The sequence below is a fragment of the Equus asinus genome, chromosome X (assembly GCF_041296235.1).
Source record: "Equus asinus isolate D_3611 breed Donkey chromosome X, EquAss-T2T_v2, whole genome shotgun sequence".
NCBI lineage: Eukaryota > Metazoa > Chordata > Mammalia > Perissodactyla > Equidae > Equus > Equus asinus.
The window spans coordinates 121,893,987-121,914,057 of record NC_091820.1 but is presented as its reverse complement, the minus strand read 5'-3'; the positions used below and the strand labels follow the sequence as shown (position 1 = coordinate 121,914,057).

At 38.6% G+C, this 20,071-nt stretch overlaps 1 protein-coding gene across 2 annotated transcripts in view; it reads left to right on the top strand.

The window, feature by feature from the left end:
* Positions 1-20,071, top strand: part of GPC4 (glypican 4) — a 104,505-nt gene that overhangs the window by 70,358 nt on the left and 14,076 nt on the right. For both annotated transcript variants that reach the window (XM_044763614.2, XM_014858453.3), the window contains exons 2-3: positions 750-908; positions 13,565-13,956. In XM_044763614.2, the coding sequence (XP_044619549.1) occupies positions 750-908; positions 13,565-13,956 (551 nt within the window). The remainder of the gene's footprint in view (positions 1-749; positions 909-13,564; positions 13,957-20,071) is intronic.

Below are 20,071 nucleotides of genomic sequence, written 5' to 3'. Positions count from 1 at the left end.
TTTCCTGACTCTTAGGGCTACGTCACTACATAAAGATTACATATATTGGAAGCCATTAGTCTGTATTGGGATGAGCGGCTACATTGCACAGAATCATAAGGTCTATACATTGTCTACCATCTGCACAGAAGACGCCACACAAAATCTTAAAATCGAGGATTGTTTAATAACACCCCTTGTGACTTATCACAAACTCAAATTATCCAGCGTGAACTGTTGTTTCCTCTTGGGCGACAACTCTGAAATGCACTTATCCCTTTTATTTCCCCACAGTATAACTAGTGCTCATACATTTGCTCAGTGTTTGGTGTTGTCACATATTTTATAAATCGTTCTTTATTAAGGGTACCCTCTCTTGGAGTGTTAACTCTCAAAGCTAGAAAAGCTATGTCTTATTTGTGTGGCTTGTTCAGTATTTTGCATAGAATCTCAAAGAAATGTAAAGGAGACTTGAGTTGATATTGAATGATGGTCTGTTTACTGGACACGCTGATTTTCCTCTTGGATAGCAGTCTTCCTGATTGGAAAGTTCTTTTATGTTTTGGAGGTGACTTTATTATTTTATTTTTCCAAGAAGGGAATAAATGTTTTTAGTTTAATGAAACTTTTCAAATACACACGATGTTCAAGCCTTTGCAGGAAGCTCACAGGTGGAAATGAAGCAGAGTGCGTGCACCTAAACTAAAGTCTTCCCTCTTGGACTTGGTGAATGGTGATGGAGATTGATGGTCTTACATTTTACCTTCCAGGTGATCATTTGAAGATCTGTGCCCAGGGTTATACCTGCTGCTCTCAAGAGATGGAGGAGAGGTACAGCCTGCAAAGTAAAGATGATTTCATAAGTGTGGTCAGCGAGCAGTGCAATAATTTGCAAGCCATCTTTGCTTCTCGTTACAAGAAGTTTGATGGTATGTATTGAAACGTTGGTCTAAATAATTGATATTTGCTTTGTTCTTGAATTTGTTTTACGTCTTCAAGTCACATTTAAGAGCTGACACTTAAGTTTGTGTGGTTGCATTTTCAGAACTCTGTTCTCTCAGTTTTCTCCCTAGATGCTCTCCTTGTTGGATCCCAGGGGCAAGTTAGCCCCACAGCTTTATTGCTAGAATGCTTCCGGATGCACTGGAATCTGTGTGGTGACATTATGGAAATATGGTCAAAGGAGCAAAAAATAGATTAAAGTAGTTTAATTTAAATGCTTTCATTTATTTTCTTGGGTGTACACAAAATAGTGATGTTGACGCAAGTCACTAAAAAAAATCTTCCTAATAAAAAGCAGGCGTCTAAAAACTTAGTCAGAATAACCATAGAGATTCTGCAGATGCTGGGCTTCAAATTAAATTTCAAAATGGATACTCCAAAGACAACTAGAATCCTAGAAGCTCCATGGAACAGACAGGATTAAAGCTCAGCTTTCAAGTTTCCATGCAGCAACGACCCAGAAGTAGCTACTATACTATAGTCTTCATTAAGCTGGGCTCCACCCCTGGCCTCATTTTAGCTGAGGCTCTGGCTTAGTCATCCATGTAAAGCCATGACCAAACTCATTTCAATACCCTGTGCCAAACATGGATTCTCACGTGCACACTTTCTTTAAATAGTGAAGAAATAGCAATATGAGCCAAACAAGAGGCACTTCAGTCATATCTGAAGCAATGTTACAGATAACAGACTTCAAAAACTAGAGTATGTGGTCCAAAACACGTCAGGATTATTTTCTCTGGTGCTGCTCACTCAGTTTGAAGATTGTTATGAAGAAGATTTAATTTTAATAGGAATGATTTCCTTTGTGCCTGTTTTAAAGGCCATTCTAATTACATAATACCTTTGAAGCATGCTTTTCTTGACATTATGTGTGGTGAAGAAGTACAAGGCAAATTTTCGAGATGTGAAATGTCTTTGAGTATTTCTGTGAAGGGCTCGTTACCATGGTGAGACGTTGGGCTAAATTAGATTTGATATAGCTGATAAGGCAGTCCCCAGCTAAGGAACAGGTTGTATTTCAAATGTTGGCTTTGAGATTCATTATTTGAAATGGATAACTGACTTAATAAGTGTTAGTTAGGTTCCCAGGCTAGACCATGAAAGCATATTTAATTTTTAATGTCGTTGAACTAAAATTTTTTCTGTGTAGCATACCATTTATCATAACCATTTTTTCCCAACACTCTATATGCTTAATTGTGTTTAGTCTTAATTTTATCTCTTTCTTTCCTTGGATGGATAGAAATAATTTATATATCTGTAGGCCCTGTTTATTTTATTATCCCATACCCCCCAACACCCATGCTCTAACTGTGAAGAGTATTTAACAATATGTTAACACCACACAAAGATAGGTGTTACTGGCAAAAGACCTCATTAGACCACCTCTGTCTCTTAGTCACTAAATTATTAGTAGGATTGTTGAAAAGAATGGTGTTCTCTTGACTATGGCATTTCTCACTCAAGACAGTAACCAAAGCATTTTCTTTTACTTTGAGGAGAAAACTTAGAAAGATAACCAGATGGTCATCTTTGAAAACTTGAGATGCTGGTGTTTAAAAATTACCACTTGAGGGTGTTTAAGAATGGAATTTAGAGGGGAAAATCCCACTTTTTAGAAATGGCTACCTGTTGGTAGCAAGATGGAGTGGAGATAAAGCTGTTCACAAGTTCCAAGGTCCCCTCCTCCCAGTTTCTCGTTAGACATGCTTCCTTCTGGTGTGGGGCCCACAAACATTAGTGACCTCTCCTGTCTGTGGGCCTGCTGGTTTAGCTATTCTTTCCCCTTCTTGCTCCCCATGGTTTTATAGCATTACTCATATGATTCCAATGTGTAGTTTTTAAAAAGCCATAGAGAAACTTTATCAGTAAGTGTTAACATATGTTTTTTAAAAAAGGACAGAAAAACTGTTTCTCTTGCCCTTCCCTACGAGGCTTCACATTCAATAACTGTGTTAACACTGTTTCTGTATCAGTTTTAAAACTGGTCGTGAAGAATGATTATGAAACTCCAGTTTGTTTCTTCTGACTTCAAATTAAAATATGGCATAGACAATAAATGTAGTGAGCATAGATTAATTTTTTTTGGAAGGAGTAGTAGCTGAAATGTGTTTGATTTGGAGATCAGAACAGAACTAGGATCCTGTTCATATTGCCTCCAAGTTAGGTTTGCTGAGAAATTAAATGCTTTTATGTGGTACAACCTCAGTTGACTCGTATCCAACAAACCATAATCCTCAAGTGGGTGCCGCATTTATTGATTGACTGATTTTTAAGGATGGCAGTTAGGACGTGCCAACACATCTGAAGGCCTACGAGAGGATGCTGAGTGAAGTTGTATAGGGGCTATCTTGACTCTCAGAAATCCAAGGGTGGGGTGCTTTGGTCAAAGAATTGTCCAAGCCTTTATAAACGCCAAAGATTGGGTTATTGATGTGAACGGAAGAGAGGAAGATGGGCAGAGTAACAAGATGGCAGCTGGAGAACCAAGATGAGGCAGTGAGGTGACACGAAGAAGGCTGGAGACAAGACTGAGGAAATAGCAAAGGGACACATGGGAACATGTGGGATCAAACAACTTCAAAGGAACATCTCTTGCCATCTCCAAGCTTACAGTATAAATCCAAAGTGGTGACCCCTGAACCCAGGCAACTTCTTCTATCATCAAAACTTCAGTCATGTTTATGAGATACCACTTCTTTCTAAGGCAGGAACAGTTACTTTTCATAAACTTCTCAATAAAAATACAGTTTGGGAGTTTTCAGGGGATTAGCCTTCTTTAATCAGAAATCGTCCCCTCATCCCAGTTTCCCATCATTCTGCCCCAGTCAGAGTTCAAATGCCAGCCCTGGCGTTTGGGAGTCAGTTCCCTTTATCTCTAAGTCCTTTCTTGTTCTACACATTTAATTTTCTATTGTTTGCACATCTAAAGGGACTATACAGTCTATAAGTCGGTTTTTAAGTTGTAAACTGCATGCGTGTGTGTGTGTGTGTGTGTGTGTGTGTGTGTGTCTGTGTGTTTTCAGACCTGGATGAAGTACGAGAGAACACTTCCTTAGGCAGCATGCCTCCCCTCCCCCAACAACATTCTCAGGTTTCCCTTATTTTCAACCTGTACCTCTTTTAAGGACTCACCTTTTTATTTTCCTACACTGTAATCTTTTTTGTCTACTCTTTAGCTTAGACTGTTCAGTACCAGAAATCTACCATCCTAAGCTAGAGAGCGAGCTAGAAAATGGTAGCAACAGAGTGAGTTGCTCCCCCTCTTGGCCAGTTCTGGGAAATTTTTTTTTTTGAAGTAGAACTGCTAATTAACATAAGTGAATCAATCGTCTCGTGAATATGCTAATCAGATACTCAGTTCAGGGAGCTTTTGAAAGAATTGTTGGCAAAGGGAATAGAAATAATAGATGTAGGGCATAATCTGTGTTTGGGGACCACAACATAAAGACCCACCCCAAGATGCCATATTTTGTGAGAGACTAGTTCTTTTTAAAAGGAGCATAGTTAAATCAAACAACCCAAATAGGTTAAGAAGATTAGAGCTGCCATGTTTAATATATTTCTGAACTACATAGTAAAAATGATGTAACAATTAAGAAGATAGATTATTGCTTAAAACCCAGAATGAAATTGTTTGCTAGATATTTTGCATGTTAAAAGAAATCTTAAGGAAATAGAGATGTTGTCTGATGCTAGTCTATTGGGAAAATTCCTTTAAGTTGTCATTTTAGGAGCAAATGTAGCAACTTTGCACAGGTGGCAGACAGAGCACACTGAATTGTCAGCCTGGTTCTGCTGTGAACCCACTGTGACCTGGAGCAATTAACTGGGTCTCAGTTTTCCCGTCCATAAAATGAGGGGCTTGAGCTTAGATACTCTCTAAAGACCCTTTCAATTTTAAAAATTCTGTGAATCTTCTAAACATGTGACTAGACCAGCTGCTTTAGTCAAAGGTCTTACAAGATGTTAATTAGCCATCTGTATGGTACCCTCTATTTTTCTCCTATCATTTCTGAACTCTCCGCTACTTTCACCAGGTCTTTGAAAACCCTCCCATGAGCCTGAAGCTTGTTAACTCGAATAATAGTAGAAATTTTCTGAATTAGCTTAAAAAGCACATAAAAGAAATAATTGTCTGTCCCATCTATCTGCGTGGGCCAAGTGTAAATCAGAGTGGCCAGCCTTCCCCTAAGCTCTCAAGCCCCATTGTTTTCTATCATTTCACAAAGGCAGGACATGAAGCACTCTTCAGATTTAGCCAAATCTGTGTTTTAATCACTGACTGAAAATTTTCTATCATTCGTGCTGGCCATTACTTCATTAGGCCAGTAGGAAAACCAGTGTGGAGGCACAGCGAGTTGAAGGCGTTAGAATTTACGTGCCCAAACTCAGTTTGGGAGTGAGCTGGCCACTCACCTTAAAAGACAAATAGATCCAGCTAAGCTTCATGGCCATTAGCTAAGCTGAAGTTTCTGAAATTTTCCTGACCCTGATCTTAACTATTTTTTAACTACGTGGTTTTATTACCGCGCATTGCATGGCCATACTGGCTTACTAAAGACCTCCTGGGAGGTTTTTACATTTAAAAAAAAAGTGTTAAACATCCTTAAAATAAATGTGTCGTAGAAATGTATGACATACATACAACATAGGATTGCCTTTTAATCCTCATCTCAGATTTCATTCATTAAGGCATTTTTAAAAAAAAATTTGTTGCTTTTTTTAAACCTCTGCTACAGTGCAGCAGGCAGCATTTCACAGGATGAGTAAGTTCGACACTACAGAGAAAGACATGTGAAGCCCTCTGGCCTTCCTGCAAATGCAGTATTCTTTCCACATCATGCTAATGGCCTTTGATTTAGTTGGAAAGCACTGCTACTCTTTCTTTGCAATTCTATTTTCTTTTCCTTCTATGTGAAGGAGACTAAAATGCTGGGTATTTTTGCTAATTCTTTTATGATCTCTCTGTGAAACTTGATGAGAATGAGCCACTGCCAGCTTACTGTAATCAAATCAAGAGCTCAGACAAAACGCACACATCTTTGTATTGACAAAGGTTTTCTGCCTTTTGAGTTGTTATCTGAAGTGTGACCAATTGTGGCCACAGCATTGGCTATGTCCTTGGATTGAAAATGCTTGTGCAGCTTCCAGGGAGCCCTGAGCGCTTTCAGTTTGGGCCTCTGCTATTAACTTCAACTTCTTAAGAAGGCATGGCACCAGCAAGAAGCAGCTGATCTGTTTGGAGGCAAGTAAATAAATGGAAGAGCTTCAGCTGAACTGCTTTTATCCACTTCGTTGGTTCTTTGCACTTTGAGCCTGGATGTTTAGAACATTGTTGTTCTTCTCTGCCCACCCTCTTTCCATGCGTCTGTCTATCCAAAGAAGAAGGGCTTATTTGATCTAGCACTGACTCCAATTGATTGACTGAGAGGATTCTCAAGCCAGTCAGACCTTTCTGTGTATTGTCCCTGCCCATTTCCATCACCCTCTCTCTTGAAAGAATTAGCAGAGCAGTTGAAACTCTTGTAATAAATGTGATTCAAACAGGGAGGGTGCCCCACGAGCACACCTTTTCTGGAGGTCAGTTGGGCAATGTGTCAGAAGTTTTGAATACATTCATACCGTTGGATTCAGTAATTCTACTTCTAGGTATTTATCTCAAGGAAAGAAATATCTGCATATAGATTTATGTACAAGGATGTTTATCACAGCATTATTTATAATAATGAAGAAATAGGAAATCAGCCTAAATGTCTCATAATGATTACATTATGACCTGTCCATATATAATGTCATAGTATGTAGTTGTTAAAAATAATGCTTCTGAAGAATTTTTAATCACATAGGAAATGCTAATCATACAGTGTTGCATGAGAACAGGGTATAAATGTATGATCTCAACCATGTGACCATACATATCTTCCTAAGAAAAAGTTAGGGAGGAAATTCAGTAAACCGTTGTTGCCCTTTTAATGGCAGGATTATGGATAATTTATATTTTCTTCATACCTTTCCATATTTTTTAAATTGCGACAATTTTGAAAGGAATACTTCATAGAAAAAATGTATTTTTTATGAAAAATGCAAGAACTGCTTTGGTGGTGTTTAAAAAACTGGGTTTTTTTTCTTAAGTATCACAATGCTCGCTCTAGACAATTTGGAAAAAGTAGAAAAATGTATCAAAGCCTCCAACAGTTAAGTTGAATGAATAGAATAAAGAGAAATAAAGTTATTTTTGAAAACATGAAGGTATATAATTTTCTTGATTATAAAATGTCACTGAAAAATTTGGGTGAACAAAATTGAGAAACGTATTGAAAAAGTCACCCCCGGTCCCCAACACCCAACCATCACCATTGCATTTACCTCATCTTGTTTTTGTGCAGGTCTACAATACATAAACATACATGCAAATTAGAATCATAACTGATTATGCTATTTTGTGTCCTGATTTTTCTTTTGATAATTAGGTCACGAGCAGACAGACTGTGTTATGAGGTTTGTCTATGAGGCTATATAGTAGAGCCACATAGAGGTTAGTGTATGGAACACTCGGAATGGCTGCTTCAGCTGCCTAGCTTGCTTAAACCTGCCCTCAGGCTTCTCTGGGCACTTCTGAATGAGAAGGAATATGCTAAAGTGAACTGGCTAGCTAGTGCTGAGAGTACTCTTACTGAAAATGGAATGGGGTCCAGTGGAAGGGACCTTATAGTCCTGAGCCTGTGTCCCTGGCCACATTAGCAAGAGACAGGGGCCATGAGAGATAAACATTGTATTTACTCACTAGGAGCTTTAGCATTCAAAATCCATTAACTAATAAAATTAACCTTGGGAAGAAAAGACTGTTCCTACTTTGGCAGGATCCCCAGCACCCTTTGGCTGTTCACAGCCCCCAGTAAAGGCTGCAGCCGGCAATTTTGTCATCCTCAGAGAGGTCTATTGATGTGCTGTCAGTTGATGAACATTAGTCAAGCACATGTCTTTTTAGTACATCATGCCCTAGCAAGCACTCTTAAGGATTGAGATTATGCCAAGATAGAGGAAAGTGCCTGTTAAAAACTTGTACACACTTTACCAAAAAAAAGCAAGACAGAGGGGGAGATAGTTATAAACCACAGTTTTGGTTTGGTTTCAGTCAAGTAGAATGCTTGCTTAATTTCCTTTTTTTCTTATATTTATAGATGCCTGTGTTCGCTGTTCTTCGTTAAGTACTTGATCTTGGGTGAAAGAATGGATGGATGTAATTCCTTGAGTTTTTTTTTTTTTTATTAACAGTGTGAAAAGTATGATTTGTAGCATTTACGAGGAGGCTTCTTTTCCTGAGGAATTTTGTTGATGTGGTAACTTCACGTTTGCAGGCCACACCAGAGCTGTGAAATACAGCCTTTACAGTAAAGAGGAAATGAATCCTTATATGTAAAAGGCAGCTTCCTAATAATATAAACACAAGGTGGTAATTTATAGCACCAAGCAAATGGATTGAATAGAAAGGCCTTCCAGTCTCGTAAGGTCATGGGTTAATTCTAGAATGCATTCTAGCTCATTAATCAATAGCCAGTCAATTGTTTATAAAGGAGTAACTAATGGCATGTAATAGCAGAACTGGGGGCTTTTTGAGCTGTTTCAAGAATTCTGAATGTTTATTTGATGCAAGACAAGTGGCTGGGGATAGACGTTCCAAAAGTACATGATGTTCTTCTTCTTTTTTTAAAAGACAGGATATTTACATAGAAAACTTTTATATGGAAAAGTTTTGCCTTTTCACTCTGGTTTTTCCCATGTTAAATTGGTACTACTGACATTAAGAGTAATCACATTTTAGAACCGGAAAATACTTAAAATTCTCTAGCTCAACCCTTGCACTGAGCTGACTTCTGGCAAAGAAGGTAGTATGCAAATGAAATACGTGGGGAGGGTTGGGGATTGATCTGCTGCTTAATTCTTTATTTTCCTTTCCCCAATTCTTTGCCTAATCCTTTGCCCTGATCTTTTTGTATGTATGCATGACGTGTATGCTGTCCTCTCTTTTAACATAATGGAAAATCTCTTCCCTAGGTTGAGGTTTTCTTCACTTCGTGTTTTTCACTCAGTAGTCACTCCCACCCTTGTAGATGTCTGGGACATTTCACAGCATTGGAAGCTAGAGCCATTAAGCATTTCCTTTGGCTAAATTGTTCCCAGTTTTATAAGGCCTTGGGTCTTCTTAACTGAGCTCCAGCAGCTTTGGCTTCATGTTACCCCAGATGGATAATATTTGACTCTGCCAGGAAAAATAAAAACCAGCCTTAAAAGAGTTTTTAAATGATTGTAGATATAAAGAAACCTTACAAAGAAACTCTAAAGGTGACAATAACATCACTTCACATATTATGACTAGTGTTCATTTATTGAGCATCTAGTATGTGTGACGCATTGTCCACATGAGGTCAGAGTAGTAATGGCCCCATTTTATGGATGAGGCTCAGAGGGGTTAGATCTTTTTTCCAATCAGTGTCATATAGCTCATAAATGAGAGATCCTATGCCTTTCCCACTGTGTCATGCTGCTTTAGATAAGCAGCGCGTCACAGTGTTTATTTCCATTCCTATGTTAAGTGGTCATTCATGAGCCCTAGGAGTAGCAGTTGCTTGATCCTTAGATCATAAATACTTAAGCCTCCAATGTGAAAATTGAAGGGGAAATAAACTGATCACAGACACCATATTTCAAATGCTTGTAAACTATCTCCTCTCTGACTCTCTTTCACATGCCAGTAGCATCACTTAAAACAGACTCCTTGAGCAGCACTTTTCATGAACACGAGCAATTGCTGCAAGGAAGATCCAATTTCCAATGAACTCACCTTCTGATCATTGTGGAACTCTGGTTTACATTGCTCCTGGCTGGTTCCTCTTAGCTACCAAGTGTCTTATAATTGGCTTCAGGCAGAATGATTATGAAGAGATGATTACGAGGGGTCTCAGGCCTACACAGTTCTTCTTCAGCAGTTAAGATTGGACTCTGACCCTGAATTCTGAATAACGGGGGAAAAAGTGGCGATGAGCATTGCAGCAATTAATGAAGTTGCTGTTGATGGCTGTGCACCAGGACCTGAATGTCTAATTTGTGTTCTATTCCTCATTGTAGAAGGAAATATCGTAGGAAGAAAAGGGGGAATGGGGATGTGAAAGAATTATACAAGAACGTATGAGAGCTGCTAGTTTGATAGGAGGAACAGATGCAAAAGTTTTTTTTCCCTTTTTTCCTTACAGCAAATTACTATGCTTTGGTTGATTTTGTACCCAATTGGTATGGAGTTTAGAATTTAAATTATGTCTGCCATCCTTACAAAGTCTCTTTGAAGCAAAAAGCATAGGTAGAATAATGCCCTTTAACAGGGCCAATAAGAGTAAGTGTGAGGAGAAATGAGTTTGGGTCCTTTGGATCCCTTGACGTTTGTTCTCTTGACTTCCGTAGGTGAAATAGATGACTATTTAAAAACTTGCTGTATGAACTGAAGGATTAAGGATTTTATAGATGCTTTAAAAATCCCTTGTGCACTCATAAAACCATGTGTGGAGAGTGGCCATACAGTAAAGGTGAATTGGATGGAGGAAATCTGTCTTTCTAGAAATTTTCATTACACTCTGATTGGGCAGGAAGGTTAAGATGCGTGGTAAAGTTGTGTGCTTCGAGTCCATAATAGCCACTCAGTACATACTTGTCAAATTGTGAAGCCATTTGGAGAGATTAAATTATCAGATTTTAACTTGTTATATCAGTTTTATAGACTTTCTATATATAGCCCACTCAAACGATCTTTATATTCGTAATGTATATGGCCACACTAAACAGTCTTTAAAAATGTGAAGGAAAGGAAATTGATTTTCTGAATGATTAAATGAATTAGAATTTAGTATGTACATAGCACCATGCTCTTAAAGTATGAACTAACATACATCTGTCCATACACATACACACACACAAACACACAAACACAACCTCCCTAGACAGAATTTGATCATAGGGAACAAAGTAAGTTCCGTTGTGGTGTTAGACAGAGGGCATGTCGGTTTGAAATCAGTTTTCCTCTTCATGAGATCATTTCACTTGTCCTCCGCAGTAGCTACATTATATATAGCTACACCAACCACCGAAGGCTCTTGACCTGAATGAGGAACTCTAAGAATGTTTTATTTTTTCCATAAAATGTTAGCGTTTCTTTGACCTGGAGCACTTTGAAGCCTGAAGGATGCACTCTGACATTTTATGAAAGTTTTAAATTAAAACTGAGCTTGACATGCCACTCTGTCCTCATCCTTAGAAACAGCGCAACTGTCGCTGCCATTCATTAAAAATGCAAGTGAGTTTTCAGAGTTACCTATTAAATGAGTCGTGAAAGCACAAGTCAAATAATTCTCAACATCCCGTTTCTACACTAAATGATGTGTGCCAATTTTATGAGCACATATAATAAAAATCCAATGTAGGGAAAGACCAGTGGTTGCCTTCGGAATCTTATCTTTTGATTGTGAAATATCAATAGCATTGGATTGACACAAGGCTTGCATATTGATCTCAATGGCCAGGCTTTATTTTTCCAATACGTGAGAGCTAAGTGTACAACACACTGGACATGTAGTAACCCAACTCAGTGTGCCTTCTTTTATGTCCCCGATGAGCCAGCACTACTTGGCAAGGATGCTGGTCATTCAAGCAAGGTTTGGAAAGTGGACCAGATGATGTTTAAGGTCTCTTCTCACCCTAAAACTCCACAACTTTGAATTCTAGAAAAGTGCTGCCTGCATCTTGACACTTAGGTGAGAGACACTTCCACACAAGAGTATTTGTCCCCAAAACATCATAAAGAACTCACGCCCAAGAATGCAACAAAAAATTTTAAAAACCCAATTCACTGAAAAGACGTTTTCCCTTAATTAAAACATTAATGCTTACCCTGAATGCTTCACATTCAACACAGTCCCCGAGCTGGCGGTAATTGCTAGTGAGAGGTAAAATGGGAGAAGTTTCATTGGCTAGGGCAGTGGGTCTCAAACTTAAGGGTTCAGGAGAGTCTCAGATGGCTTGGCCCTAACCCTAGGGTTTCTGATCCAGTAGCTTTAGGGTGGGGCCCAAGAACTTAATTCCTCACAAGTGCTCTGGCGATGCTGATGCATGGCTGTCCTGGGGTCACACTTGAGAACCACTTGGAATTTTGGAGAGGATCAGAGGCCATCCCCAGTACCTGATTGGAATAACACTTTTCATATGGTTCCCCGAGCTTCTTGTGTACGTTCTGGTCTTCTTCCAGGGAGAGAACTTTGGTAAAAAGGCCAGGCTCTACACTTGTAATGGGCACGAGGAGTTGACTTGCACTTTTATTTACTCTTCAGAGGGAATCCATTTTCCTTTCTCTCTCTGAAGAAGGCCCAGGAAATATAAAAGGCAAGCGGTAGGGGAAAGAAAAACTAGACAAAAGGGAAAGGAGAGAGGCCCCACCCCCAACACAGACACACGTATACAATTTGAAAAGCGGGAACCCAGAAGACTGTGGACTTCGGCTCCAAGCCTCAAGAAACCGCATGGTGATGAGTGAGGGCACAGGTATGGACTCTCAGAAAGTCACACACATTCCCTCCACAAGGCTTCAGTGTTTTCAGTCCAGGTTTTGAAAAACTATTTGAAATTAGTTTTCAGCGTCTGGTTTGTCCACCCAACATGAGAAGGTTTTTGTAGGGCTATGGCATATTGATAAGCTTGCTAATGTTCTTCTGGCTTTGAAGGAGGCATCATATTTTCTTTTCTGTTCCATGTTCACTTGGAGGCAGTTTCTTCTTTGATGTGGTCCTTGTATTTTGCTTTGGTATTTATTACATTTCCTGCTTATAAATTTGATATCATGAAGTGTTTATTTTTATAACAGACATAGCTTCCTTAAGAATGATTAATTTTACAGATACACTGTTAGCTCATGGAACTTCTTGAGAAAAGCTTCAGGAGACACTAGTTTGCCATTTGTACTTAAGAGAGTAAAATCTTTAACACTTAGGCTGTGGCTATGTGGTGGCCAAAAAGTAAATCTGAAATAACCAGGTATTCTTACATATTTTTTCAGTTATTTTTCCACGTTGTCTTATAACTATGCCAAATCTATGGTTGAGTCTGTTATGCATTCCATTTCTCTCTCTGTAGCTCAGTAAAAAGTTCTAGGAAATCTTGTGTTTTAGACTTCATGTACCCGTTTTTATCCAGTTCTTCTTTCTTTACCTTGTGACTAAGTGAGAGAGAGAGAGAGAAAGAGAGAGACTGTGTTTTATATTGACTCCTGAGAAATTCTTGATTTAAAAATCTCATTTTTCCTCTCTTAGACATAGACACATGTGTAAGTGACTTTGTACCGTCGATTTCTTTTCATTGAGAAATGATCAGACGTGCCAGATTGCCCAAAAGAAATCTCCCCTATATACAAGCATGTTTTCCAATTTAATTTCATGATTATTTTTCAGTTTTCAAGTTTACCTGAAAAGTGTTCAGTTCTTTAATTATTTGAAAATCTTTTCTTTCTTTTCTTTTTTTTCTTTTTTTGTTTTGCTTTTAGAATTCTTCAAAGAACTACTTGAAAATGCAGAGAAATCCCTGAATGACATGTTTGTGAAGACATATGGCCGCTTATACATGCAAAATTCTGAGCTATTTAAAGATCTCTTCGAAGAGCTGAAGCGCTACTATGTGGTGGGAAACGTGAACTTGGAAGAAATGCTAAATGACTTCTGGGCTCGCCTTCTGGAGCGGATGTTCCGCCTGGTGAACTCCCAGTACCACTTTACGGATGAGTATCTGGAATGCGTGAGCAAGTACACTGAGCAGCTAAAGCCCTTTGGAGACGTCCCTCGAAAACTGAAGCTACAGGTCACGCGTGCATTTGTAGCAGCCCGTACTTTTGCTCAAGGCTTAGCAGTTGCAAGAGATGTAGTGAGCAAAGTCTCCGTGGTAAGTGCTGTTTGCATTCTGTGTTTTTGTTTTGTTTTGTTTCATTTTGAAAGAAAGTTTGGGAGAGGTAGAAAAATAATTATAATTCTCTTGCCTCAGTAACAGTCTTCTTTTGTGTTCTTTCTCTTACCTCTTCTCGCCTACACTTTGTCTTGATACATGTGCAGTATATAGTTGTAAACAATACTGTGATGAGTATCTTTGTAGATCAGTATTCTTTTCTGTGGTTTTCTTGGTAGCTATTCTTAGAAGTGAGATATATGTTCACTTTGGAACCTTAATTTTAAAATAGGTTTAATACCTCCATACTCTTTTTCAGCTCCTATTCTACTTCCCCTCCAGAGAAGGAAACTTACACAGACAGGCTCCACATTTGGTTGTTTTGAGTGACCATCTTTGAGCCTACTAGTTACAGACTAGAAAAGTATTTAACATCCATTACTGTATGTTTTCTTGTTGTAAGGTGTACTCAGAGTTCTTCAGAAGACAGCTTTCTATGACAGTTAATGTGGACCACCTGCTCTTGCATTATGACTCTGTTTATAGAATTACCAGAAGAGAGAATGAAATTATAACATGTGGGCAAGAGCAGACGAAATGAGCCACGTTGTCCTCATTTGTAAATTAACGGAACTGGACTAGGCCAATGTTTTTCAGACTATCTTCTTTAGAACCAGCTGAGGAGGTACTTCAGGGGCCTCCTTGAGGAGAGGCAAGGGGTCTTCTAGTGGGTGGGACTCAGCATCTGTGCCTTTACTTCATGGCTACACCAGAGAAGCTTTGCTTTCCTCAGTTTTGTGTAGTGGAGTTTTGAGCAAGATTTCAAGGGGGAAAAGGTTTCTATGGCTCCTTCACCACCACTGCCCCCCCCTCCCCAAGATGAAATTTGAAGGCCTTTCCATCTCTACCCTTCCATGACTCAGCACCAGTGAAGAAATAGAATATTTGTGGACAAAGACTCATCTTAGTGTTGTTACTTTAAGCCCTCAAAGGAAAAGCCCAATTTTAGTCCATTGCCAAAAAGTCTGGAGACGTAGGGACAGCAGCTTCTGCTTAGGCCATTTGGCTGTTTTCAGGACCGGACGAGTGGTCAGAATGGAAACTGGACAGTGATACAAAACACTAAAATACCAGTCAGATTGCCTATCAGAGAGTTCCTTTAGAGTTAGGGTGACTATATAATTTATTGTCCAAACTGAGATGCTTATTGTCTAAACCGGGAGGTGCTTATTAACAATCATACCCAGATAACGTGTCACTAATTTTTAATAAGCAACCAGGACTGTCCTGGACAGACCAGGATTCATAGCCACCGTAGTTAGAAAACTTACATTCAACAGAGTGAAGATAAAGATTCTGAAGAATTGTGTGTTAGAAAAATTAGGTGCTTATAGGATATTTCATATTAGAATTGGGTGATATAAAAATTAGTTGATTGGTTGCATTCATTATTACAGTTTTGTTTGTTTTCTCTCTCATCTCCAGGCCATAAACTGTCATACATTTCTTTCCAGCATGATTTTGTTCACTTCTTTTCCTCCTGATATTTTCATTGTAAATTGCAAAAATCTCTTGGGGCATATGAGGGTAGGTAGGAGAAAGTGGGGAGATGATGGTTATAATTAAAGGCATAATCTGATCCTGAACTTCTCCCAACCTCAGCAGCCATTATTCATCTTGGAGGTGCTCATGTCAGAGTCCCTAAACAATGCACAGTTAATCCAGATCAAAGTTATTTACATTGTAGTTCACCCAACACATTTGGCCTCCTTCAACTAGTCCCTGTGTTTATCCTAAGCTGAATAGGCAGGAAGGAACTGCTGTGTGGTTTTAATGTCTTATGTGCATGTGCGTGCTGAAGAGGAAGGCAAGGAGTAGAAAGCCTTTTGCAAGCATTTGAAAAGTGGTTTCTTTCCATTAACCATACCCACTTCTTTTGAGTTGGTTCTTGGGAAGAAGGACCAGGCTGACACAAGCCTTCCTTGGTGTTAACCTCACTTTGTGAGGTTGGAGCCCCCTTAGAGAACTGAGATTCCAGAACCCCCAGCTTGGAGTGGAGGGCAGTGGATGAAACAAGGAGGCCGTTTAGAGACGGTTCATTGGAGGTTAGAAGATTGAGGGCTAGAAGGCTTAGCATTGTCCACATCACCCTCCCTCCCAGGGTAGCGAGAAGTAAGCAAGTGTGGCTTCCCTGTGCTGCATTCGTCTTGACATGTTCTCAGAATTAACTGTGGGAAATCAGTAAGATTGGCTTTTGTGTTTAAGATTCAAACACCCTTACCTATGCAATAAAGTATTTGACCCAAAATGAAATAGTCACAATCAATTTCTGATGTTGCTTTTGGTATGATTTCTTTTGTCAAAGTAGGAGAGAGATTTCCTGTGTACCTTAGTATTGTTGTTTGAGAAAGTTACTTTCTAGGTATAACCCTAAAATTTTTTTTAGAATTGATATCTTTTCTATATTCATCGTATTCTCATATCTGCCTGAGATATTTGCCTAGTTATGTGAGAATACAATGAATGCAAGCTATAGGGTTTAATTTACTTGGAGTAAACATTACTTGCCAGTTGTTTAGTTGAAAATACTGTTTTATGAAAATACTTTAAAAAGTGTTATGTTTATAACTGGCAACTTTTTTAAATAATGTTTTGCTTCACTGCTGAGCTGCTTCTAGACTGGAGGACTGATTTGAAATCAAACCCTCCAACTAAGTTGGGTTATATTATTTAAATTACACCACAAGAAGACACTCAGGCATCAAATCACTTTCTAAAGATGCTAAAACACAGATTCTGTAAAAATCTATCATCTGTGTAATGTTTCTGTTTAGAAGCATGCAAGGAATACTTGCAAATTTGAGAAAATATTCGTTACATTAGTTTTGGAAGTAAAACTACCAGTTAAACAGATTTTTAATTTAAGGTACAGTGGTATAGGGAAGACAGTAAATTATCTGGCTGTTAAAAACTTATTTCAAATTGAACATGTTAAAAAATCTACATTTGATTAATAAAGTATGTAAGTTTCTCTACTAGTCTGGGTACCCAAGCAATGGATTTTCATGTGGGTTCCCACCCCTGCCAACCACTGTCCAAGTGCAGTTTGCAGGTGGAACTAGAGTAACCCAAGAAATAAAAATTCCCTCTTTTGATGTCCAATAGAATTAATTACCTTTGGCCTGAAAAAGACCTTTCAGAGTGGAGAATGTAGTTGCTAATTAAAGAGAGTCGCCTGACTCACTTCATCTACAGAGAGGTCTTTAAAGTCAGGTATAGAAAGCATCGTGGTCTTGGAGCTAGTTACTGCATACTGAACTCAGAGATGTTCCCACTTTCTCTCCACGGGTGGATGCCTTGCTTTCCCAGTTTATTTTGCAACAAAAGGCTTGTGGTTATACCTTGAGCAATGATTTGATTTTTGCTAAGCCTTTTAAAGGCTATTAGCAACCAGCAAGCTTAACTTACTTCAAGAGAAAGTCGCTTGTTGGTTGAAGTATACATGCCTTGCTTCCATTTTTCTGGGCCCACACACCCAGTGATTTCAGCTTATTCCATTGAGCTTTATAATTCATACTTCAGAGAAGTCCCTTTAATTAGAAACAGATGGTTCAAGAATACCCTGGTGCTACACATCTTTGTATCATTTATTCCATCTTTACTTGTCACGGTTCATGATACATTTCTTATTTACCTGCTTGTAGCAGCAGTTTTGCCTGGAAGGGTGAAGTTGTGGTCTTTCAAAAATGCGCAAGTGGTTACATGCACCATGAAAATTAATAGCTCCTATGCCAAAGAGAGTTGCATTCTCATGGTTTCAATTAACACTGACATAATGGGACTATATCTACACCCCCACCCCAAACGACGGGGACTATAATTAAGAGTCAGTGCCCTACCATTGTGATGTCTAAATGACTGTCCTGCCTTGAAAACAATTTCCATTTCTCCCCTTCATTTCTGTCTGTTCCTAATGCCCCAACACCTATAAGAGTACTACAGAAATTATTTTACCATTTCCCTGAATCATCTTAAATGTAAATTTAAAAATGGCCAATATGGAAAGCTTTTAAGAAGCAAAACGTAGACATTTCTTCAACCCTTAATATTATTTTTACTCACAACCTGAAAGACTAGAATTGCAGAGGATGGTGGGACTCTAGCTATAGTGGAGGGTGGAGATGGGGATGTTGGGAGTGGGGGGCTGTCAAGGACTGAATGAATAGAGGTCACATGCTCTCAAAACAAAAATTGAGCCCTCTACAAGGGGACTGATACAAAGATGCTCCGACCTACAGCTCATAACTGAGTCTAATAATTAATTTAAAACAAAACAAGACATACTTTCAAATATTTATGCAGCTTCAATTTTATCTACAGTGTATCTACAAGTATTCCTCAATGAATCCTAGTTTATTCCATATATTTCCTTATGACTTAAAAATTATATCATCAGGCAAATCGGAACGTCGCATGCTCCTTTCTTTTGTGTGTGTGCATTGAATTCAAGACGAGTTCGGAAGTTGTTGAATAAACTCATCACATCTCACGACATGTTTGGGTTCCCTATCTTTTTCTTTTACCATAATTTTGGAAACTATTTCCTGTTACTTTTATTGGGTGCTTATGTTACCAAGCAACAGATAAAATCTAGACCTTTTCTCTTTGTTTGGTACTATTGGTTGTGCAGGAGAAAAAAAATGTTGCTGCGAATGTAAGGAATTGGAATAAACTAAAAGGAAATGTGTTTTTAACTCCAGTGCAGCATGTTGACTGCCATCACTGTGTAATGTGGCTTAAGGCTCATTCTGAATTACTGAAATGAAATCCAGGCTGCACGAGGAGTTCTGCTCCAGCATTTTTTCATTTTTCAGGCTGCTTGCAGTAGTTTTTAATGTGGTGTTTAGAAAACACAGGGTATTTGGTAGAAAATCTTAATCTATATTAAAAGAATCTTTGCAGCGAAGGAGACTTTTCTGCAAAGGCTTTTTCTAGCAGAAATGACATGCAGATGTAATATTAAGTATATATCATGAGGCAGGCAGGAATGAGTATTTTAAAAAGAGTCTTAATAAGATAAAAGGGAAATGAGGATTCTTCCAATCACTACGTTTTACCGTGAAACAGACTGGCTGCTAAAATCTACATTCTAAGGTACCCCCTGGGGTTACCTTAACGTTTAGAAAGACCTTAGTCAGTCTCGAAGGACTTTATAAGACTTGGAAATTGGCTATTAATATATTGTCATTATGGATCATTAACTCTGATTTTGGTTTAACAGAAAGGTATTAAGTCTGGATGATGTTCCCTTTCTATCATACTGCCCCCTCAAAGTAAACAAACCACTTCATTCTTACATAAATAATGTCGAAACCTTTTTCTTATATAAATAGTGTTCTGCTTTCTATTAGAAGTTGATAATCTCTGCTACCTTTAGTTGCAATTCTTTCAAAGTGTTAAAACTTTGGTAAAATACATACTGTTTTCTGTTTTGTTTTGTTCAAGTGAACTCTTTTTCTCTTCATGTCCAGCCGTGTTTACTTGAGCCTTTGAGTTCTTTGTGAGCCGAGGCTGGTGAGTGATTTATATATTTCTCACCCCTATAGCATCTTGAACCGTTCTAAGGGTATAGCATTGGCTGAATAAGTCATTATTGTGTATTAATCAGTGTCATCTCATCCAAGTGTCCAGTCAAGTATTGTTCCATGTAGAACAGTTGCATCCTAGCTTGCCCTCCAACATAAAAACAGGTTCATTTGGTCAATAAATTTGAAAACTGCAAATTCTCACTAGAGAACATCCAGCCCCATCGCTTAGTGTTCACTGTGTATGGATGCCTGGTACTAGGTCTCGGCACTCTGGAGAAGGACCAGCCTCATGTGCTGCCCTTGAAGGTTCCTACAGTCTGTTAACACATCAGGGAAGTCAAGTGTACCTGCTCTAGAACCAAACTGCCTGGATTCAAATCTTGGCCCATTTACTGGAATGTCTTGTGTGAATCCTTTAATTTCTTTGGGCCGTTGCTTCTCATCTGTGAAATGCAATGATAATACTCATCTCATGATTATTTTGAGGTTTAAATGAATTCATACATATAAAGTACTTAGAACGGAGC